Here is a 25131-nt window from a genome sequence, read left to right as displayed (position 1 = left end):
AAAGTGAAACAATAAAGAGCTTGCTGAGGAAGATGCTTTTCCTTCCTCCTCCATGGGGAACAGCAAGTCAACGAGGATTTGTCATCTAATGTTGAATGCCTAAGTTTCTGTGAGCTCTGAGTGCAAATGAATTAGTAGAGATCCTGAAGAAAGCTACAGCTGGCCACCTTATCAAGATGTCTTTTCCTACCCGATCTTGACTTTTTTTTCCCCCCTGAAGAGGGAATTCTGAGGCGTCTATATCAGGTTGGGTTGCTATCTCTAGCAAGGGCTTGTTTCCTATAAGGTTATTAAATGTTTCTACAAGGCAAAGAAATTTGGAGGATTTTTAAATGACATAGATTCTTGACAAATGGAGGATGATTGTATCAAAAGTGTAAGTGGCTGAACGAAGAGAAGATGAAGTTTCTTGACGTTTATATCCAAAGCTTATCTTTAAGGCATATCAACACTACTTCACCCAGTAGTTTATGAAAGATTTTAACACTTTTCTCGCTACACGTTTGCAAAAGCAGCCGCTTTGTGAATTTAATTTTAGAAGCAGATAGAAAAGCTCTATGGAGCCTGTCAAAGCTATAAAATAGTTTGCTTGGAAAACACAGACAAATATCACTACAAGACTAAAAACAGTGAAAGACGATCTGTTTTCCCTTAGGGTTATTGCTTCACTTGTGGGTCTGTCCAATTTCCAGCTTTCTAGTTGTTTTCTTTATTGAGATTAAGTATCCAGCGTTAACACATTGATGTGTCTAGAAGAAAGACATTTTGGCTAAGAGGATGCAGGACTTAGGAGTCCATGTTTCCTGCCATATTGAAAGAGTCCTACAATACTGTGAGGCTCTGAGTACTTCGTATTGAAAAAAGAGGTCATTAGGTCGGCTAAGTCAAATTGCAGCTTATAAAGTTGATCAATGATTAGAGATTTGTCTTGGTTTTTAAAATGGCTTTGACTTCCAAGTTATACCTCATTCACATTTATCTATTTATTTTGTCAGTGGGGTCAGTGGTGGTAGAAGAAGACACTTCTACTTTGGGAATTGGGATCATACATTCTATAACCTATTGCAGAGAGAGGACTTTTGTGTCTTTAATCATTGTATATTAAAACAAGATTGGAGGACAGCATCAATTTCAATAACTCTGTGTAACTTCCATTTATTTTATTTCCTAAAGGAGTTGAGTTGTATTAAATTTGGGCAACTACTAGTTTTATGCCACCAAACATAATAGATTATGAAATAACTTTTAAATGAAGTCTCTCTGTAGCCTTCTAGTGAGCAGTTACCCCCACAGTGACATATCTGAACATGGGGCCATCTGGGTACCTCAAGCATTATTACCCCAAATTTGTGTCCTAATGCATCAGCCCGATAACACTGTGTGACAGAACTGCTCTTAACTTCTCTCTACCTTATTACAGTTTTCTTAAGTAATCTCTGTGCCCAACGTGGGACTTAAACTCATAACCCTGAGGTCAAGAGTCCCATGCTCTACCAACTGAGCCAGCCGGGCGTCCCTATACCTTACTTCATTTTAACCTTAAAGAAAAAAACGAACACTTGGTAAATTACTATGGTTTGGGATCACATCTACAAAAAGAAAAACTGTAAGTTTTTAAAATAAATCCAGCTATAATTTTAATTACAAGATCTATTTTTTAAAAATATTTAACCACTGTTTCTCTACATATATATAAAGCACTGTTTCTCTTTCATTCCCGGCCCACCCAACCTTTAAGGTGTTGTTCCTGTACTTTGTACCAACTGGTCAGCTTCCTGCCAGAATTTCCTTTATTAATATTGGTAATTCCCTTATTGAGTCTTTGAGAATGGATGAAGTTGATCTAATAGCCATTCATTCAAAGGTTCTCTTGAGAGTAGTTTGCTTTGTTCTTGAGTATCTGTGAAGGTATGCTCCATTGCGAATTAAACCTTTTTAGCCACAGAGTAGAAGATGACAGAACCCCATCAGCCTTGTCAGGAGAAGTTCCCTGACCTCATTATTGCTAATGGATCATGGTAATTCAGCCTGTTGTGAAATCTCATGTTCAATTATGCAGGATAATGAGTGACTCAAAACTTAATATGTCTCAACCATAGTCCTTATTACAGGGTTTGTTTGGCTTCTTTCAAAAGTGTAAGGTTTTAAGTAGATTGGTTCACTTTTATATCCAAGCAAAAGTCATCACCAAAATCAGCCTGTCCTGATTTTAAAAATCTGATTTGATTTTTAAAGAAGAGAGGATTGCTGTGTAACTTTATTCACTCATCCTTTTGTAGGAGAGTTAGGACAGGTTTATTCATTTTTAAGTGTTAATTCTGGAATTCTAAAAGCATGCAAATGGCATTTGTCTTTGGATTCACAAAAACTCTAGATGTTCAGAGTTTGAATTATTTAAACTCCCACAACACATGCACTTTTGCTTTTCAAGCATGAGTTATAATTTAATTAAAAACTTCTGGTGCATTGCTTGCATTTTAAATATTAATATGTTCCATGGATCACTTTCGATTATCTACTGTCTTGAAATTCTTGAAGATGTCAGATTTTTAAGATTCCCAAAGTTGCACTTGGAATCGTCTGTTGAGGCAAAGGGGACTGTGATAATTACACACATCCATTAGGATCAGCAGAGGAGATAAACTTTGGGGAGCCTTAATGGGCACGTCTCAGTGACAGCTAGCAAAGAGCATTTGGCATGATTAAGGATGGATTTGAACGCAGTTGAAAATCTACTCTCATTACGGACACAGTGGAAGTTGCACTACAAATGTTAAATCCCCCAGAAGAAGAGTGGCGTGGCAAGGAAGCTTTGAAATCCACTGTGGCCATCAGCCAAATTATTCTCTTTCCTTTATGTCTTTCTGCTGTCAGAATCACTTTGCGATGCTCAGCTCGACACCCTACATCTTTGAAAAGAGGCAACCTGTTGCTCTCTGTATTTCAGATTGTCCGGAGATACGTCAAGGACTGGCTTGAGAGAAAGAAACCGCCTCTCGGCGCCGCCAGCAGCAGCGTGCTTCTCCTCATCATCTATACCACGTTCTGCGACACGTTCTCTAACCCGAGTATTGACCTCGATACAGTCAGCCTCGTCCTCGTACTGTTCATAAGTAAGTGGGAAGATGGGATATTCTTGCTGATCCCCTCAGTCTCCTCGGGAGCCGCGTGTAGCCCTTTGTGTCCCCTGCATCATTCCGAATGTCAGTTTGGTTAGGAAACAATACTGAGCTCCATCTTCTGTGTGCTCAGTGACTTGGTCGTGTGCGTGTGTGCTTCAAGATGACATCCGCTACGTACTTATGATTTAATGTCCTTTGTTTTTTATGTGTGATTTATAATAGTTGATGCCAGATGAAAGAAGCCATGGGATCTGTCACATTCAAATGTTAGATTGAGCACTTTTTCGCCAATTTATTTTACTATAACTTGGAGCTGATCTTACCCTTTATTGTGAGTTAAAAGTAGGATTTATTCACTTGATACTGTCATTTTCCAAGTATAATAATTGACTGAATTAGTTAAAATGTGGATATTTACATCATCTTTTCTATTAAAAGATACTCAAGGTAATATCATTTCGTTTTAAGAAGCGGCGAACTATGAAATGCAAGTAACTGCAAGGATCAAAAATCAGCCTTTTGTTCTGTTTATCCTGTAATGCCAAAGATAACTTTGTAATTATAATACCTAAGAATCTTTTGTTATTAAAATCAATATGAGTTATTCCAAAATATATATTATATGCTACTGCAGTTTTGCTCTTTGCTATAAACACCCATAGCGTAAACCAGCTCTTTCTAAATTGAACGAATTAAATAACCAAGTCTCCTATCAAGGAGGGTTTTAGATTTGCAGAGTAGTAGACATCATGATGATGCCTGGGGCTATCTTCCATAAGAACAAGTTGAGACCCACTAACTTCAGTGATTCTATCAGTTTCGCAATGTAGGTTTGTTTTTCTACTTGAGTTCCTATAAGTTGCAGATAAAATTAAGCACACCAATAAATATGCTACAGATATCTTTATACCCTTAATTTAGATTCGCTTTTTTTTTTCCAGTATTTTCTGTTCAGCTGAGTTTCATGCTTTTAACCTTCCTCTTTTCAACAAGGTAAGTGATGTGGTATCTCTCGTGGTTGTTAGTTTTCTAAATGACAAATGGCGCTATTTACTTGGCTTTTCTGCTTCTCTGCTGTTCTAGTGTTTCTCCTGACTCCTGACCATTCCGTCTTGCTCCTGCCACCCTCAGGTTGCAGACGTTTCCAAAGGGTTTGTCTATGGCCCTCGTGTCATCTGCTCCCATCGTGTGCTTAGGCGGCCTTCTCTGTTCTGCTGGCTCGAGCCGTCAGCTTCCTGCTGAGGATTTTCAAGCCCAGACCTTCCATTCCGATGGTTTTCCTGAGTTCTAGCAATATTTATCGCTCACCATCTAGATAGCTTCACCCATCTTAATAAGACCTCGGTCTCAGGATGGAATTCAAATTTTCCCCCAATACTTCCTGTCTCATTTCTTTACTGTTAATGGGATCACCATCCATAGAGTTACTCAGACCAGAATCCTCTGCATCACTACTTTAAAAATGTATTGGCCCTACTTCTGTAATATTTTCTGTGCTCTCAAAGCGGCGTCCCTAATTCAGGCTCTCATTGCCTCTCTTCTCTGTGGACTGTTGCAGTGGGTATTTTATACGTGTCTTCATTTCTAAGATGAACTTTTCTCATTAAAGTTCTCATACTAGCTCTTCTCAGAGATCTTCAGTGGTTCCAGCGCCCGTAGAATGAAGTTCATTTTGGGGGGCTAGGGGAACCACTATTCGCATTCATGCTATCTAAGCTTTAGGTTGAGGTGCAATCTTTGCTGTTCCCTGGAGGAACCTCACGCATCCTCATTTCTAGTCCTTGCTCGGGCTGTCCTCATTAAATTGGTCTCTGTGCCCTAGTTCATCTTTCCTGTTCGTAAAGGCACACCTCTAATGTAGCTTCTTCCGCCAGTGCTATACATTCCCCAGATACTATTTAAGCCTTCGGTATGAGGACGTTGTCACAGTGAGCACCACAAAGAGCTGATTCTGACCTTGCATGAGTTTATAGATGGGATAGATATCTGATAATTAAGTGTCCTGCCAGTGGACAGTGAGCCAACCTGGAGTCAATTCAAAGAAGAAAGCCCTTCCAGAGAGAGTGGTAGAGCAAGGCTTCATGGAAGAGATGGGATTTGACATGAGTTATAAAGAATGGCTAATTATTCAGCAAACCAGCAAACCGAGATGCAGGCACTGTGCTGGGGACTATACATATGTTCTTTCATGAAAGTCGGACAGCAAAGACTATGATATGATACATTTTTGTTGCTGTTTTGCTGATGAGGACCCGTACTTAGAGTAGTTTAGTGTAATAGCTTGCCTAAAACCAGATTTTAGTAGCTTAATAACAGATGGCAAAGAGTACGTGTGGAATTGAAATCCATTTCCATCTGACACCTTGATGGGGGAAAAAACCCCAATAATGCAGATGTGGGACACACACACACACACACACACACACACACATACATACACAGACATGGTGGAACAGTAGGAGTAGGAAAAGATTAAAAACTAGTAACAGTAACTAGAAGGGCAGGCTTAGGCCAGATTGCCAGGTGATAGCAGTGAGTTGCCATGAGGGAAAAGGCCCAGGGTTTTTGTTTTTCAGTTTTTGGGTTTTTTTGGAGAGAGAGTGTGTGTGCTCATGCATACGCAAGCAGCGGGGGAGGGCAGAGGGAGAGGAAGAGAGAATCTGAAGCAGGCTCCACACTTAGCACAGAACCTGATGCGGGGCTGGATCTCAGGACCGTGAGATCATGACCAGAGCTAAAACCAAGAGTCGAACGCTTAACCGACTGAGCCACCCAGGCGGCCCGGGCCCGGGTTGTTTCTGAGATCCGAAACACTGGCAGAGCAGCGGCTGGTTCAGGCCTCGCATTAGGCACTTGGCCCTTCCAGCACTTGGCATAGCGTGAGGCTGATTGTAAACAGTCAATAAAAATTTATTGATTGGTGTAATCTGAACCATTTTCCCTAGCTTGTGGTTGTGATTTAAAGTAAGAGTGAAGCCTCGAGCCATTAAGACACCGGGAAAATGTGACTTAATTTAAGGGTAGTGTAGGAGTCGGAGCTGTTTTAAAGTTCTTTTTATAAATGGTTTGTTATGTCGCCCTAGAAAAGATGTTTGCCTTTCACCACCTGTTTGTGTGCGGGTCCTTGTGGCAGAAGTAATATCAGAACCACTTATCCTGTCCTGTCAGACTGGGCAGGATGCAGATATCCAGTCAGTGCTTGAAAACGTGCTGAAAAGCACAGAATGGCCGCCGCTGGAATGGCTGAAGGAGGGGTGGCGTCACAACTGGTTGAATTAAAAGTGAGAATTTTCAGTGTGGAGCAGACTGGATTTTCATAAGGCCTTGAGATCTTAAGACCGTTTTGTTCAATGAAGTTCCGTTGCATTTTGAACTTGCTCAGCCGACTGTCGGACACGCACATTCTTGGACAAACAGCAGAGTAGGGAGTGGCTCTAATCATGTTCCTCCCAAAATGTTCCATTAAAAATTGGGGATTTTTCAATTGAACGAAATTTGGAAGATGGTTGGTTTTTGGTTTGTTGGGTTGTTTTTTTTTTTTTTTCATTATGAGAGACCTCATTTGTGTCTAAAGATTTTATTGGAGAAATAAAAGATACCAGTGTTTACCGAGCCTTGCTCTGTGGCAGACTGTGCTGGGGACTATATGTATGTTCTTTCATGAAAGTCTGACAGCAAAGACTATGATACAATACATTTTTGTTGCTGTTTTGCTGATGAGGACCCGTACTTAGAGTAGTTTAGTGTAATAGCTTGCCCAAAATCAGATTTCAGTAGTTTAATAACAGATGGCAAAGAGTACGTGTGGAATTGAAATCCATTTCCATTTGACATTTGCCCACACTTTTTCCACTACACTAAACTACTTCAGTTACTCTTAAAATGCGTATGTGCTTGTTTTGGTTTGGGAATCTGTAGAGACTATTTAACTGGATTCTTCAAGTTCACTCACACAAACAAATTAGTCAAAGACGCCGAGAGTGTGAACTAGGACCCATTGGTTTATATTCTGCTGAGTTTCATGTTCTCTTCCTACTTTTTGTTTCTTTCTACTTAAAATTAGTGGAATTGGCCTGTGGTTTGTTTTTCAGCTTTTTCTTACCAATTCATTAAATCTAACACCAGTCCAGATATCAAGAGACAAAAATCTCAACATGGAAATCGGTCTCTCTTTTTTAGACAGTGTGCCACTGACTCCTGATGATGGAAGTTTAGCATGAACCAGGAGAGACCCAGCAGAGAAAATTGAACTTTCCTACAACACTCCTCTTACCTGGTTAACATTTCTTAGATTTACTGACCTGACATGTTAGCTTTCTAATGTCTGGCACGTGAACTACTACTCTGAGTATTTAAAATACATTTTAGAGTTACTACTCTGTGTTCTTATTTGTCGACAGAATAATGTCAGGGTTAAAAATTCCAATTCTAGAGTCAGACAGACATGAGTTTCAGTCCTACTTAATAACTTTGTGACTTTTCTCATTCCTCATTTATAAAACGGAGATAGTAGTAGGACCTACCTCATAAAGTCATTTGGTGAATTGAACAATATGCACGTAAAGCCCTCATCACAACACCTAGTGTATATATTAAGTGCTCAATAAATGTTAGCAACTGTCAAGTGTTTATTATACCAAAACAATTTATCTATATTATTGCACAAACTAATGATGGAAGAGAAGAAATTAGCATTTCTAGCTTTGTAGTACATTCTCTTTGATGTTACACTGTCACAGATGCTAGGAGACGAGAGTTGATTCATCAAACCACGAGTCAGCTGTCCGTAGTACCCTGTCCATAGTCTGCAACCTGGGGAAGCTGTCAGAGTTAAAATAAAATGTTGAAAAGGTTAGAAAAAGAAAGCAGTAATTGTGAGCCTTTAAAAAATACATAAAAGACAGTTTGGAAAGCTGATAACTAGAGTAATAGAAACCCAGAGTATCACTGGAGTGACAAAAGAAACTATTGAGAATGGAAAAAAAGAAGAGAACAAATTTTGAATATTTGTATATGTGTTTTCATCCCTATCTCAGTACATTTTTAATCGGATATCTCAGTCGGCTGCTTATTGTAGCCCTGGGAGGGAGAGAGGGAGCGAGAGAGGGAGGGAAGGAAGGCAGGTATTAGTATTAATGGTAAGTCTTACCATTTCAGACATGAGGCAACTAAGCCACAGAGCTCTGGGTAACTCGTTTAGTGGCACACAGCTAATGACAGATGAGGGCTTCTCCTAAAATTAAGTAAAGACAAAACACAGGTACAGAGGTTAACAAAAGAAAGTATTTCACGTGGAAGTTTCCTCCTCTAAAAACAGTGGGCTTAGATGGAACTCTCTCAGAGGACCTTTTCTGCTCCACATTCTGTGATTCTACTAGTAAAACCTTCTGACATGTTTTCCTTTGTGAGTACTGCAGAGAAAGGCAAGATAAATATTATGTGGAAAACACTGATTGAAAGCTTTGTAAAAGAGCATAAAAAGACCAGTTGGGAGGAAAAGGAAATAAACATCTCAAGGGAAGCCAAAGTGATCAAAAGAATTATAAAAACAGGATAAAAAGAAAATCAATATTAAAAAGAGATAAGGTAGAGCTAGAAAATAAATAGTAATGTGATTCCTTTCAAGAGCGTGAGCCAAGACAATAGAGACGTTAATCACTGAAGATAATTATAGTCATTACCACTTAAATATAATGCACAGGCTGCTTGGTGTTTCTGGGTGTCGTCCTGACTTTCTGCCGTTAGGCCACCCCTTGACAGAGCGCGGCTGAAGGAAGGCTACACTGAGGTAGCGGCTGTCCTGCACTAAAGTGTGGGGTGGTGTTTTGGTTTTGGTTTTGGTTTTCTTAATTTCCTTCCTAGAAAGCAAGCTTGTCTCCAGTTTGGGGCAGCCTCCTTCCTGGCCGTGTGTGACTTGAAAGAAGTTGTTCAGCCTTGTTGTGCTTCGAGTTCCCTTTTCAGAAAAAGCAGGCAGGAGTAGTGCCCTCAAGCTTCTAAGTGTGTTCCAAGAAGAAGGAAGCCCTGGGAGTAGAGTGCCTAGAAGAATGCTCAGTGTTTCCTGATGCGGTGGTTCAGCAGCAGCCCCCTCCTCTCCCTCGTGGATGGAGGCTTCCGCGAGCATTGGCTCTGTCGGCTTTCCCCACGGCCCGGGCTGCGGAGCAGTCTGTTTCCTACACATGGCGTGGTTAGGGAGAATATCGTTCTTAACCTTTAACCGTCCATTTTTATGTGCTGATACTCCCTCCCCACCGACGGACCCGGTGTCAGTAGAACCGTAGGGCAGTGTTCAGATAGGGCTGGAAACTTCCCGTGCAGGCCGAGCGTCAGCCACCGTACCTGAAACAGGACAAGGAAGCAGGTCTTGCAGATAGCCTTCTTAGCTGCGCTGTGAGCGCTGCTCCGACCCACGGCAGCCAGCCCCAGGTTCAATCAGGGCCTGCTCGGCCAGAGAGATTTTGACACACTGGAAATGTGCTACAGCCTGGAAAAGAGCAAGCTATCCAGCAGAACAAAGTTCACCAAAGGAGAAGTGTATTGCCAGACGCTCGTGGAAAAAAACAAACTGCATAATCCACATGCAGCAGCAATGGGTTGTGATCAAGGGCAGCAAGAGACGACAGAGGCCTTTGTAGCGTCACCAACACCACAAGCATGGCGGGCGAACAGCCTCCAACTAGGCCAGTTTGTTATGCCGCCTGCTCTACAAGCACAGGTGGGCCTTCATTCCTGTACGAGGCTTTATTCACTGGGAATTGACTCTGTTTCCTACTCCCTGATCGGCCTCTTTCAAGTTTTCTAATTTCTTGGGTTCCCAGGCCTCAGTATTAACCTCAGACTCCGTGGATGAGTGAAGTGCCTCATGCTTTACAAAGAAAGTAAAGTCTCTGACATAAATTGCCTCTACTTTCCCATTCTCTACCTGAAAATATTCTGTATTTTTCACTCACTCTGTCTTCTTTTATGTCCAGTTCACGGACGAGGAAATAAGCCCTCTCAGGCTAACCCCTCAGCCTGGGCCTCTTGGACCTCTCCAAGGATCTGGTTTCATCAGTTGTTTCTACCCACTGGGCCTTCACTCTTTCTGCGTGGTCATGTTCAGACTCCCATGACCTTCTTCTCTTTACCAGATTTCTTGAAAACAAGGTACCCTCTCACTAATACAAATTCCATTCACTCAACTCCTTGGCCTCCTCCCCAGACCCCACTGGGCTGCCTCTTCCCTTCCCATTTTCATTAACCCCCTAGTGCTCCTCTTGATCCTATGCGCTCGAAGTTTCTTGAAGCTTCTGGTTTCTCTTTAATTCCTCCTCCTCTCTCAAAGTAACAGTAACAATAAAAAGATCAGCTAGCTTGTGTTAAACACTTGCAATATGCTAAATTCTTAACAAACATTGGTATTTATCCTCACAATGACCCCTAAGAGGCCAGCGGTATTATCCCCATTTTCTCTATAAGCAAAAGGATGGTCTGGATTGAAATTCAAGTGGGTCTTCCCCCAAAGCCTACGTTCTTAAGCTGCTGGGAGGGAATATTTCACAGAGGTCAACAGATGACAAGCTCTTTTAATTCTGTCTTCATGTCTCTTACCAGCATCCCTGCCCTCACTGTGATTCTTCAGGCTCTTATAGCTTTCTGCTTCCTGCCCAGCCTCATCATCGCCCATCTTTCTTACACTGCAGTGGGTTACTCCTCCCGACCTCCTTAGCCCATCTTGTCGAGTCTACGCTCCTGGTCACAAGCCAGCGTCCCTGCACTCAAGTCAGCCTGAAGAGTCTGCTCTTTGCCATCTGCCCCCTTGACCCCCAGATTTCAGTCTCACTGTCCCTTACCCGAAATACACACCCACCCATGTCTAAACGTGTCCTTTAAAGCCCAGCTCAATGGTTATTTCCTTCAAGAAGATTCTCTGTGTGCTCCATCATTATCCCCCATTCCCTGCCAAGCTTGAGATAATGCTTTTCTTTGGTGCCATAACCCTCCCACCCCCTCTTTTTCTCTCTTTCTCAATCTCCCTCATATATTTCGTATATATGTATAAAATATGCGTGTTATTATGTATATTACCATCTTTAGGCCTACATGATGAACTAAGGGATCAAGGAATATGTCAGCCATGTAGTTCAGTGTTTAAAAGAGTGATATCACAATATAAATATGAGAATAAAATGTGGGGACAGTAAGGCAATCTTATTAGACTCAAGTGATACATATCCATGAGAATCCTCAACTGAGGTGAGACACCAAAAACTCAGTCTGGGACTGAGTTTTGTTATCCAAAAAGAGCAGGAGGTAAGACTAGTTAGGAAGCATGAGCACACATGACTTTTAAAAGGAGAGAAGACCAAAGGGCAATTTTCATATTCTCTTAACACAGGGGATGAGGAGGAGGGGGAGGCCCTTCTCCCTTCCAGTGAGTATATAACAAAGAACACAAGATGTGTGGATCTATTCAGGGAAGATTTTTCTCCCAATGAAAGTTATATGTGAGGATGAGGTTACTAAGGAAGGTGGTGGGATCACTTTCTTTAGAGATCCTTAAAAATTGGATTGATTGTTGTATCCAAACTATATACATTGAGTCAGGTTCTGGAGCATTTTCCATTTGCTAACTCGGGGCAGGGAATGAATGGACTCACTGTACCTTCAAATCCTGATTCTGCAGGAAGGAGTAGTTTCTAACATATCAAGCACACTAACAACAACAACATTTCTAATCCTTTTCGCTCCTGGTTCTCTAAATCTTTATGTTATAAACCAGGAAATATGAATATGAAATTCCCCAGTACTGACCCCCATAATATTTAATGGATTTTAGCTAAGTAAGAGTTTTTTAATGCTTAACATATTACATAACAGTAATAGAACATAGCAGTTAAGAGCATAGGCACAGAAGCCAGACTTGATTTGAATCGGGACTGTCATTTTCTAGCCCTGGGGCCTTGGATAAGCTACACAACTTCTGTGTGCCTCAGTTGTCTCCTCTGTACATAGTTATATTGTATTGCCTACCTTATGGGATAGCTGTCTTCAAATGTATAGACTTTAGAGGAATATCTAATACACAGTAACAGCTCGAGGAATGAATACTTGTTATTTGTACTAAAAGATATGATGTTAAATCTTTGTTCATACCATGTATTCCTCCAAAGGGTGTGTTTGCTACCAGAAAGGTATGCTGCTTCTTGAGGGAAGCAATTATGGAGATACATTAATGCTTTCGAGCCACTAGAATTAAGGTCAAGTGATAGCCTGGTAACTACTAACAGAGGTGCCCACTGCATGATTTTCACAAAGCCCTGAGTTATAGGCTGATTGTATGATCTCCAGAGAATTCCACCACACATTTTTTAGAGCAACTTTATTTTTAATAACCAATAACTAGATACAGTGCAGCTGTCCTTCCATAGGTGAATGGTTATACAATTATGGTACATGCATATCATGGAATGCTATCTAGCAATAAAAGGAACAAACTATTGATACACACAGCAAGTTGGATGACTGTCTAGGGAATTGTGCTGAGGGAAAAAAGCCGATCCCAAAAGGTGACATACCGCATCACTCCACATATAGAACATTTTGAAATGAAAACATTTTTGTACAGCTTGGTGGTTGCCAGAGGTTAGGAATGGGGGTGGGGAGAGGAGATGGGGAAAAATGGTGTGCACCACACATTTTAAAGACTTTTTCTTCCTGGATAAATGACTCAGGAATGATTCTCTAAAAAGAAATTCAGACACTTCTCTACATTTGGGCATAGAATTACTTCTGTTACCAGGATTGATCAGAAGGGTATTAACATGAAGGTAGGTACTACATTTGATTTAGGATATGTTAAGTAGGCTTTTTATACAAGTATTTGTAAAACACTCTTTTTGCCCCTAGGAATAATTCGGGTTTCACACCAGCAGACACTGTGGCTATCATTTTCTGTTCTACACACAAATCCCTCACACTGGGTAAGTGATTCATAGAGTTAAAAACCAACTTCATATTATCCTCAGACAGTTACGTTTTACGATTTTGAAATTTAAGCAGCTCTTCAAATGAAGTGGAATGGAGCATTATCCACTCTGTTAGATAAAGAACGAAAGCAAGGTGAGGGTGGGTCATTCCTTTTAAATACCATTACTTGATCAAACCAGTTTTTGAAGGCCTAAATTTAATAGTGTAGGATTTAGTTTAATTTGTAATTATGTTTTGATACTCATAAAAGGGTTTCAATGTAGAATGTTAACATTAAAAGCCAGGGGAGGGGGTGGCAGGGATGGGGAAGGGTAGGGAACTTCTGAAAAGGAATGGGCAAAAACTTGGCTTTGGAAGGCTCTAGAGTTGCCCCTGGAAAATATTAACTTATTTTTTTGAAGCTTGGAGCAAGGTAGAGCTATTGTTACTCTAATCTGATATTGACATTAGTTTAAAGTTCATTTCAGAATGTTATTTCTGTAAAGAAACACAATGTAATTATCATTAATTCAATCTAATTAGCACCTAAAGTGAAATGTTTATTTAATGGACAAAACTAGATCAAGAAGAAAACTACTATTTTCTACTAAGCTTTATCCAGTATAGTGGCATTATCCCAATATATAGGTTATAAAGGTCCAGGCATCTGAATCCATGTTTTTAGTCATTAAAAGTCATTAAGTTATCAGGAACGTTCTTAAAATACACATCATTTACAAACTCCTTGAGGTAGTAGACACATTGCGGTAAAAACTTGCGTTAAAAATTTCTTTACATTTTAGCATGAGACTTACTTAAGAAAATGAAAAATCAATGACATTGCTCTGTCTGCTCATGTGCAAGTTCAGTCTGTAAGCTAGAAAACAAAGACATTTCATAATGTTTTTACTAACCCCAAGCATATTTGTTTGATAGAATCTATTGTCAGTCTTGCCAAATTTGGAAAATGATTTAAAAATTGGACAAACTCTTTAAGGAGCACTTGCTATCTAGGGCTTCAGCTTATTTGAATAAATGATACACGGTTGATGTTTGAGGATCAACCCTTGAATAATGCGAGGGGGGAGCTTGGGGGAACTTCCCCCTGCACAGTCAAAAATCCGTGTATAACTTTTGACTCCCCAAAAACTTAACTACCAAGAGCCTACTGTTGACAAGAAGCCTCACCGGTAACAGTCAACTAACACGTATTTTGTATGTTATATGTATATACTGTGTTCTTACAATAAAGTCAGAGAAAAGAAAATGTTATTAAGAAAATCATAAGGAAGAGAAAATACATTTACAGTCCTGTACCATGTTGATCGAAGAAAATATCTATGTATAAATGGACTCCTGTAGTTCAAACCCATGTTGATCAAGGGTGAACTGTATTGAATGTTTATACCTTGCAGTATTTCTGTTCGGCTTTCTTCCTAGTATCATCAAATTGAAGTCGAGAGTGCTTTGGAAGCCACATTCCAGTCCTGACTTTGTGACTCTGGACAAATTACTTAACCTCCCTGAACTTTAGCTTTCTCATCTGTAAAATGCGGCAGAATAATACTCACTTTGTGAAGTTTATTAAGATCAGAGATAAAATGTGTTAAGTACCTAGCACAGTACTTGGACATAATAGATAGTCAGTACCCAGCATAATGTGATCAGTCATTGCACTGTGTGTAGACAGCTACAGACTACATTCTGTAGCCCACCTACAGAACTCAGCATGCTGCCTAACTCTTTTAAGCAGTAGCTGTTGTTAATAGTTATTATTAACTCTATTAGTTACGTTTGTGTCACCATTTCCAGGGTTCCAGTCCCCTGACCCCTTGTCCTCTAGATTTTCATGTAATCAGTGTGGTTTAATTTTTGACTTCAAAGAAATCATCTTGCACTGTTCTCCCCATGCTGTTATTGTGCTGTGATGTCTAGTGCTCCAGGTCTCCTGGAAAGTAAGGGGCTGTTACAAAGGTAGGGAGTCCAGAGGCAAGAGCTGCCAGGTGCCTCAGACATCCAGAGCCAGCGATCAAATGACCCCATGTCTTCAGAGAAGGTGCTGAGCCATGGCTGAGCCAGATACACTCCTGTGTTGCTGCCATGGGCTTTTATTTATTTTTTTAAAAGATTTTATTTATTTATTTGAGAGAGAGACAGAGATAGCAAGAGAGAGCAGGAGCGGGGAGGAGAGAGTTCAGAAGCAGGCTCCCCGCTGAGCAGGGAGCCTGATGCGGGGCTCGATCTCAGGACCCTGGGATCATGACCTGAGCCGGAGGCAGACGCTTCATCGACTGAGCCACCCAGGAGCCCCTGCAATGGGCCTTTAAACCCCAGACAGTCCTAGGGGTTCACTTTTGTCAGGAAAACTACAATGGATGTTTTGTCTCTCTGTGATGTTCTTCTGTGCTGGAGCTGGCCGTTTTGAGCAAAGAGCTCAACCCAAGAAGTGTAGTGCAGCTCCGTCAGTGTCCTTTCCTTTTCTGTAAGTAAAAAACCTACCCGTTAGATCTTTTTCTTTTTTGTCTTTTTATTTTTCTTAATCTCAAAGCGATATTCTTCTGTTCTGGATGCTTTCTGAAACCTAATTTTCAGGCAAACAGGTGCTCTGAACATCAATCAGAAGTAGCTGTTTTGCTAAAAAGGTTTGAGTTAACTCGACTTTTGTCTGCTTGTGTACTTTGTTTTTGCAGCGTTCTCCCGTGAAATAGATCCTTAGATCCTCCAATAAGATACTAGCGTGGTATCTAAGTAACCATAGAGTCTAAATCCTTAGTTACTTTCATATCATGATAGCCTTGAGCACTCTTAGAACTGCAAGACCTAAATACTGTCCTCACTCTTCACTGAGACATCCCCAGGCTTATTTCTTAGCTCTCAGATTCGGGAATTTCACTTCCAATCTGACTAGTCTATCGTGCCTTGATCATACCAGGCTTCCTTCCTGCAGGCTCCGAGGTAGCATTTAGAAATATGACCTCTTTGTTGCTTATTCAGTGAGGTGACATGGATTGCCCTTGTTCCAGCAGCACCTTTACTTCTACCTGTAGCAAGGGGTGTCCGACTCAACATCATTAGAATGGCCTTGGTAAGCCCCGTAATTTCACTGTCTCCATTTTCACAAAATGCAAGGCGTGCTGCCTTCTGGTGACCTGACATCACTGGTCTAGAGGATATGCCATGACAGTGGCCTGAGCTACAGGCCAATAATTATCCTAGGGGAACTTCTTATCTGCATGGAAATGAAAGAACATCACACTAAGTGTGAAAAATCCATATTCCAGAAAGCAGGGAATGTATTTCAGAAAATATCGCTCAGAATTATACTGTCTCTCACCTCTCACACAAAAATGGAATACAATAGATTATAACATATTTGGCATTTAGAAAATATATCTACCCCTTTTGAGATCATTATCAAAATATTTTTTCTAGCGATTTTGTGTATATACAACAGACACACGCGCACACATGTAATACCTCCAATAGAATACATTAATACATTATGAGATACTGTTCATTATTATATACAGTATTTGTATTTAAGAATAAATCATTGTAGGCCAAGTGGTACCCAGGTGACTAATGAACCAAAGATGAAGACTCGCGCGTGAGAAGCCTTCTGAATATTCTCTTTTACACACACTTCCAGTTTATTTTATTGTTCTTGCTTTTGCCCTGTCTCAATCTTCTCAGTGTACCTGCATCTACACAGATGCTGAATTTGATTCATTGCTTTTATTAGTGCATTTGCCATTGATTGATTAGTTCTTCGTATTAGTACTTTTTCTATTGATTGATTGCAGATGAAGTGACTATTTGACCTTTAATTATGAGGCTTCCTATTGGAAATGACATTGAGCTATGGCTTCACATAATCCATCTGGAAAGCCTGACATGATGCCATTCCCTGGAGTTCGTTCAGGAAGAAAGAGGAGGCCTGCAGGAAGCACAGAGCTATCACTGTGCTTCATCTAAAACAATCCTACAGGGCTTGTTTGCTGCTCTCCTAGACTTCAACTCAGGGTTGGAGGTAATTTTATATTTTGTCAAGACAGCATCACTTGCTCTGGATTGCCGTAAAAGCCACGAACTCTCCCAGACTCTTCTGTAGTTTGATGCCGATATCCGTATAATAATAATCTGTGTCACCGTAATGACAAGATATTTTCCATAGCAGAGATTGAAGAACGGCTTGTACCCTGGTTAACAGTGGCTCAGTGCACAGTCAATAGATCTCATCAAGAAAGAAATTCGATCCAAGATACTCTGTGGAATTAGTATTTCACTTTTATTTGTCCTTTTTTCTTGAGTATTCCAATCACTTTGCTGATCTAGAGTTCCAATATACGTAAAAAACATTCTCACAACACCAAGAAAGACGATGTTTCAGGATGTTTGAAGTCCTTAAGTTAAGTGAGTGTTTATGTTCGTTTGTAATGTTAAGTAGCAAAATGAAAGCACACACTCTTACGGCATGTCAGCTGACTACTGGCCGTCCATTGTGAGATTCTCAGTCATTTCTCCTTTCCAAAAGCATTTCTGAGTTGGAAGACTGCTCCTGAAATTTTAGAATATCATGATCAACACTTATTAAAAGTCCACTATATGTCTTACGTTTGTAGACACCGCGTACAAAGGCGAATCAAGGCAGGCATTCCCTCACGTCGTTTATCCTTCATTATGAGGCCATGGTTGCAGCTACACAGCTGAACTGTGACAAGAAACTATGCACTAAGCAAAACAAATACAACTTTTTGGTAAGGCATGGGATTCTGCAAAGAGTGGAAAGAACACATCCCTGATTCTAGCCGGGATTCAAGTTCCAATTCTCTCACCAAAAGCTGAAACAAATCACGTAACTGCTGTGGGCCTCAATTTCCACATCTGTAAAATGAGAAGATGGACAAGACAACACGTGACATTCCTCCAGGCTTCAGTTTCTGTGAGTCTGTGCTCAGTAACTGATATTTCCGTTCTTTACACTCCAAGTTTCCCTGCAGTGTGTGGAAGAGAAAAGAGTTCGTGAACAGTTATGTAAATAACGCTACAATGTCACACAAAGGAAATACAGCTCTTGCTTCTTCCGAAAGACGTTAAAAAATACCTTCATACTCCAAAGAGTTTCATAAGAGGAAAGGAATCTGCAAAGGATCTTATTTTCAGTTTTACTTGGAAGCTATTTGAGAATGAGACAGGACTACCTGTAACTTGGGCTGAAAAAGATCGTTTAATAACATCTGCGTTATTTTCTCAAGAGGAAATGGGATTGAAATATGAAAGTTTGCATTCCTATGGTTCTTTTCCCCTAAAGCTTATCTGTGACTCTATTTGGCATATAAAGACTATTGTCTTAATAAAACTGCCCCACAATTGGGAAGCACTTTTTAAAGCATTGAGCTCATTAAATCATATAATTCAAAAACCTTGAATAGTAGCAGGTCAGTAATTATCTTATTCTGTTTACAAAGAAATGAAAGCCTGGCAAAATTTGACAAACTTATCCCAGATCGTATAACTAATAGAGACCGGATTCCGAGCCTCCAAACTTCCAGAATTGCAGTGGATAATAAGATACAAAAGTACTTTGAAGACCAAAAAGTGCTATACTGATTCCAAATATTGTGAATGTGAAATCTCAGTGTGAGTTTGAAGTATTTTATTAATTATTTAAAAAAGAAAATCACTTCTGATGACATCGCTAGTTATAAAAACAGTTTAAAAATACTTACTATCTATTAATTGTTCCCATAAGCACATATTTCCATGTGGCCCAGTCATACACTGACACTCATTCCTTCTATCTTCTTTAATAACAAAAAGTTGTATTCTGCCCTTCCCTTATGCGCATCTGTTTTGTTTCTTTAATTCCACAGATGAGTGAGATCATATAGTATCTGTCTTCCTCTGACTGACTTATTTCACTTAGCATAACATCCTCTAGCTCCATCCACATCGTTGCAAATGGCAGGATTTCATTCTTTTTGATGGCTGAGTAATAGTCCAGTGTGTGTGTGTGTGTGTGTGTGTGTGTGTGTGTGTGTGTGTGTATGTGTGTGTGTGTATGTGTGTGTACACCACATCTTCTTTATCCGTTCATCTGTTAATGGACATCTGGGCTCTTTCCATAGTTTGATGTTGCTGCTGTAAACATTGGGGTGCAGGTGCCCCTTCAAATCACTATGTTTGTATCCTTTGGATAAATACCTAGTAGTGCAATTGCTGGGTCGTAGGACAGTTCTGTTTTTAACTTTCTGAGGAACCTCCATACTGTTTTCTAGGTGGTTGCACCAGTTTGCATTCCCACCAACAGTGTAAAACAGAGAGGGAGGTAAACTATAAGAGCCTCTTAACTATAGGAAACAACCTGAGAGTTGCTGGAGGGGACGTGGCTGGGGGGGTTGGGTAACTGGGTGACGGGCATTAAGGAGGGCACTTGATGTAATGACCACTGCGTGTTATATGCAACTGATGAATCATTAAATTCTACCCCTGAAACTAATAATAGACTATATGTTAACTAAATTGAACTTAAATAAAAAGTTTAAAATAAATAAATAAAAAGATTTCAAGACATAATAGCCAAACTAAAAGTTATGTTCTATATTCTATTTAAAGTGAGTCTTGATGGGTCAGCCCTCACCTTTCATGAGTCATCACTGTCTGCACTCTTTTCTGGCAAACTAAGAGCCATAGTACTGTATGACTAAATAAGCTGTTAAAATGGAAATAGAAATCCAGAGTAGAGACAAAAAATAGACGTTTGTGTGTGGGCCAGAGCCATAAATATTTGTCTGTCCTGCAGTTTGCTGCTGGAGCTACAGTTGTGTAAGGAAAGGCAGTTTGGGGACCTGTGTCATTTGACAGATTCTTAAAGATGCCACTGAAATTATAGACACAGTAGATTTTACTACTATGCTGAAGAAAAGTGAGGGAGCGTCCGTCATAATGTACCATTTTCTGATCCATATAGAAAAAGAAAGAAATGTAAGTTCTCTAAATGGCACACTTATGTTCTACAGAGGTCTGTGGATTATTTTGTTTTGAATTTTTGATTCTGAGTTTGGTGTCTGAAAATCATTACTAGCATATCTAGACTTATGTAATAAAAATTTAGGAAGTTCCCAGGTTCTAGGCAGCAAGTCTGAAATTAAAGATAATAAAACCTCTTTGGTTTTTGGTTTTATTACCCTGACCCTCAAGTACCATTAATGTTAATGATAAGCCAGGAGGTTCATCGGGAAGGTCAGCGTCCCGATGCCCACAGGCTTCTCGTCCTCCTTCACGTTTTCCTATGCCGGAGACTGTCAAACATTTTTAACTACAACCAACAGTTAGAAAGACATTTTACAGTGTGATCTGGTATGCATTGCTTGCGTGGGAAAGTTTTACAAAATAACATGCACTCTTACTTTATATGATATGTTCCATAATCTATCCAAGTGGTAGATAAACCCATTATAATGGTATATAATCCAAGGTCTGAGAAGTATTACCTTATACCTGCTTGGTGAGATTTTATCCTCTTCCTCAGATAGTTACCATGTAGGCTTTCACTTCTACTGTCTTTTTTTTAATCGAACTTTAACCCAAATTTCTGATACCGTGTAGGAACCAGAGGTAAATTAAAACTCAAAACAGTTCTTGATTTGCAGTAATATAAGATCACCAGCATTTAGAGTTTATTCATGCAGCTTATATTAGAGAATTTCTGTTGGTTTACTTATTTTTTAATTGTGTCTCTATTCATCATGTTTTTAATAGTAGTAGGAATAATGATAACAGCTAACCGTATTTGGGTACTTAATGGGCAAACACTGTGCTGTGTGCTTGTTACGTGAAGTAATTTACTTGAAAATACTTTTGCGTCCCAGCGTGGGCATCATGTAGGTATGTACTGGTTAGTTTAGAGTTCAGTTGGTCTAATGGAAAATTCTCCCCCAAGTGTTCAGCTACTATTTTATCAGAAAGGGAATACTCCAGAGGCAGCGCCAACAAATGCTTTTGTTACCTGTATCTCTGTCAACCATTTTGCTAATCAGCATAATGAATTCTGAAATAGGTTTTTATTGATGAAATTACTGACTTGTTACTTTGCATGTAATAAATGGACGCTCACTGATCAGTAGACACTTAGAGACACTTCCTACTTGATACAAAGGATCTTGCAAGTCCAGCGGCTTGAATGTGAAATCCTCAGGGCTGTGCTGGAGGCTCATCCCTACATGATTTTGTGCTGCTCTTAGGAGCACCTGGAGTTGCCTGAGGCTGACTGTAAGGGTCACAGAATTCTGCTCTGGAATGTTGCTGTGTGTGCTTTGAGAGACCGCATGCAAGGGGCTGGTGAGAGCACTTGAAAGGTCAGAGCTGGGACTTTCAGTCGACGGGATAGGTTGTTTAAACTATTTTTGTGCGTGAGTACTAATATGTGTTCAGTTAAAAATGCCTGTGTGTGTGGCAGTTTGCTTTTTCATTCAAACTTGCTGGCCAGCTTGTGGGGGTGTGGCTCACCTTGACCTACCTTAAAATTCTTTCTTTGGCCACTACACAGTGTCTGCCAGAAAGAATCTGAAACCTGTGCATGACCACCCTGGTGTAGGGCACCTCCCAACAGTCCTTTACACACACCAGCTCACATCATTCCCACAGTCACCTTGGAGAAGGAAAGTGAGGTTCCTAAGTGATAAGCAACTTGTCCAAGTCACATGACCCACGTGGCAGAGACAAAACTTATATCAGGTCTGGCTTTTAACCACTGTACTGAGCTGTAATGGGAGTTCTTCAGGGAGTCTTGCGCTCTATATCAGTCCCGTGGTTCACTAGCTATGAAAAATTTAGGCTAGATGATCTCTGGGGCCCTTCTTGTTCTAACATTCAATAATTCTCTGACTTTGAAAGGTATTCGGCTCCAGAATCTTGAGCCTTCAAAGGGGTACCTTAAGATCAACATTTCCCCAAGGGTGGCCCTCTAAATTACAGCAAATCACTTCCTTTAAAGAAAAAACAAAGGAGAGTACTGGACCTGATCTGATTCAGAATTTTCAAGAGTAAGACCCTGGAGTCTGATTTTTAAAACATACCAAAAAACAGTATTATGCCCCTGAAAGTTTAGAGCCACCATAATACATGCATCCAGAATCACCTTTTGGTTTCCAGAGATGCTGGCTCACCCTCCCAGGTCTTTAGGGAAGCTTTTGACCTAGCAGAGCATTCAGGCAAGTTTTGGGTAAGTGCTTTTTTATGATAATGGAAACTAGTCTGGGTCAACTTGGCTTGGTTGGTTTTGGGTGTTGATTTTTTTTTAAACTTTAGTCTGGCCATGATATGCATACTTTTTATCTCATTATTAGCCAAAAGGAGATACTTAGGACATAGATGCTCATGACATACTACAAAGTAGCATAAAAAGGTAAATAATAATTAGTCAAGCAGAGAAAGACAACTATCATATGGTTTCTCTCATCTATGGGACATAAGAACTAGGAAGATCGGTAGGGGAAGAAAGGGATAAAGAAAGGGGGGGTAATCAGAAGGGAGAATGAAGCATGAGAGACTATGGACTCTAAGAAACAAACTGAGGACCTCAGGGGGGGGTGGGGGAATGGGATAGACCGGTGATGGGTAGTAAGGAGGGCACGTATTGCATGGTGCACTGGGTGTTATACGCAACTAATGAATCATGAAACTTTACATCAAAAACCAGGGATGTACTGTATGGTGACTAACATAATATAATAAAAAATATTATTATAAAAAACAACAACAACAACAACAAATTTTTAAAGCAACTCAGTAGGCTTGGACTCCAGTTTCTCAGAATCACTTACCTTCTCTTTCCATGGCCTCAGGATGTGATATTGTGGTTGTGTCTACAAAGGATAAAAACTTGCTCCTGTTTTTCTAACCTATATCTATATTTGTGCCTGAACTTCAAAGGTCTTTTGAGTTCCCTTTGCATCAATGTGGTTAAACCACAGCTTTTGGATGTGGAAGTATGCCGGTATGTCACAAGTCATAACCTGATCACAGGAAAGCCGTTCACTAGGTGTCTGCCCATCGTCCCTAGCAGCCGCTCCAAAAGGGAAGCTTTCTTTTTTAAGCTGAGAGTAAAGTTTAAGCATGTTTAAAATAATTTCAGCATGCCTGGTATTTGAAAGTTATCCTTATATAAGTCCCTTCATGAAAGGAAATATATATAATTTTTCAAAAAAATCTTACAGTATAATTAATACTGTGGAAAGATTTTTAAAAAAGAAAGAAAAGAGGGTTGCCTGGGTGGCTCAGTGGGTGAAACCTCCAAGTCTTGATTTCTATTCAGGTCATGATCTCAGAGTCCTGGAATCGAGCCTGGTGTCCATCCATGGGGCTCCCTGCTCAGTGGGGGGGGGGGGGTCTGCTTGTCACTCTCCCTCTGCCCCTTCCCCCCATCATGCACTCACGCACACACTCTTTCTCAGAAATAAATAAATAAACCTTTTTTAAAATAAAATTAAATTAAAATTAAAACAGAAAGAAGACTAAAGAAACACAAGATAAAATCACTGCTTTCCAGAAGTCAGCACTCGGAAAGGGACAGCAACCCAAGTAGAACTGTAAGCACTTAACCAGAAGTCGTAGACAGATGAAGGCCGGAGGAGTTTTGGCAACACCCTAAGCGATGAAGTTTCAGCTCCTGTAGCAGTCCTCAGCAGTCACCATTCTCAAAAGTTTTAGGAATGCTTCAGACCTCACCCTGGATGATTTCAGTGGCAAGCCCCTTCCTGGTCGGTCCTGTAAAGTACTAAATTTGAGCCCCACAATACTATCTCATAATGCTCTTTCTAACCACAATCATAACCCTAATCACCATCATCTATGCCAGGTGCCATACTAGGTGACAAAACAAACCCTGTGTCACTGAAACCTCCAACTCCCCTTTGAGACAGTTACTTTAACTTCATTTTGAGCAGATGTGGAAACTGAGGGTATTAGGCTTAGATCACCTGACCATATAGCTGGTAGGTGGTGTGGTCAGGATTTAAACCCAGGTCTCTGGTGTCAAAGACCAGGTCCCTTCTATCACACCACCCAGGCTTCTGGAAATATCTAAGAAGGCTGTGTTAGCTGTCTGCCGCTCGCTCAACTTCAGTGACGGGGCAGGAGCAAGAGGAGCCAATGTTTACCCGCACCAGCTTCACTGCAGCTGGGCTTGGCTTATGGGGGACCCTCGAAGTATGTATGAAATCCTTATCCTGTGTGCTTCGAATGTTAACTCTTAGTGCCATCAAGTTAGTGCAAACTTCTATTTCCTGAGTTTCATATTTATTTCAAAGTAAAAACCACCCCGTCATGTTAGAAGTAGCTCTACAGAGATTAATTTTACACATTAATAATCAGTAACGCACCCAAAGTCACATACGCTCCATGCTTCCGAAACGGAAATGCCCAAGAAGAGGGGAGCACACCATGGTGTTCGGGGGCTGGTGCTTTCTGAGGAAGCCTTCGCCATGTCCAGGAGAGCTGACAACGGCCCATCTCCCAGTGCTCCCCGCAGCTCTGCGCTCGCTGTCAGTTGCAGAGGGGTTTGGTCTTTATTATTATTATTATTATTAATATTTAGAAAGTGTGCCCGCAGCAGTGCTAAAACGTGCATCACAGAACAACAGTGGTTTACTGCGTTTGAAGACTCTCACTCAGGAGACCTCATTCACTTGAAGTTCGTGTCTCTCCATCTCCACTTGCACACAGAGGCCTGTGAATAACAGTTGGCATTTCAGAGTTGCATCTCCAATTATTTATTTGGTTGCATCTCTTCCCAGAAGTTCCCTTAATTGAACCAGACGCGATAACCCCGTTTGCATGTATTTAATGACAGCCAGCTCCATGCCTCTTTCCAGCAAAGAACAAACGAGCCTGCAGCTGCAAAACGAGGGGGACAGCCTCCACCTCCTTGTCCCCATCTACAGCCCCAGCCACACAACTGCAGTCAGAAGTTAAAGTTAGCTGCCCACTTTTTAAAGCCACGGGGTACTCGGTAGGTTTTTGACAAGTTACCATGGGGACAAGAGGAGATGTGAAATTGGGCACA

General features: G+C 40.6%; 1 protein-coding gene across 6 annotated transcripts in view; it reads left to right on the top strand.

The window, feature by feature from the left end:
* SLC10A7 (solute carrier family 10 member 7) overlaps positions 1–25131 on the top strand; it is a 242335-nt gene that overhangs the window by 200389 nt on the left and 16815 nt on the right. For 3 of the 6 annotated variants that reach the window (XM_008685450.2, XM_008685452.2, XM_008685451.2), the window contains exons 8-10: positions 2948–3113; positions 4064–4115; positions 13008–13081. In XM_008685450.2, coding sequence (XP_008683672.1) covers positions 2948–3113; positions 4064–4115; positions 13008–13081 — 292 coding nt within the window. Of the gene's footprint in view, positions 1–2947; positions 3114–4063; positions 4116–13007; positions 13082–16870; positions 17248–25131 lie in introns of those variants that run through there. The other 3 variants (XM_008685453.2, XM_008685454.2, XM_040626346.1) reach the window with 2 other exon arrangements.

The sequence above is a fragment of the Ursus maritimus genome, unplaced genomic scaffold (genome assembly GCF_017311325.1).
Source record: "Ursus maritimus isolate PB19 unplaced genomic scaffold, ASM1731132v1 scaffold_11, whole genome shotgun sequence".
Taxonomy (NCBI): Eukaryota; Metazoa; Chordata; class Mammalia; order Carnivora; family Ursidae; genus Ursus; species Ursus maritimus.
This window is presented reverse-complemented; position numbering and strand designations above follow the sequence as displayed.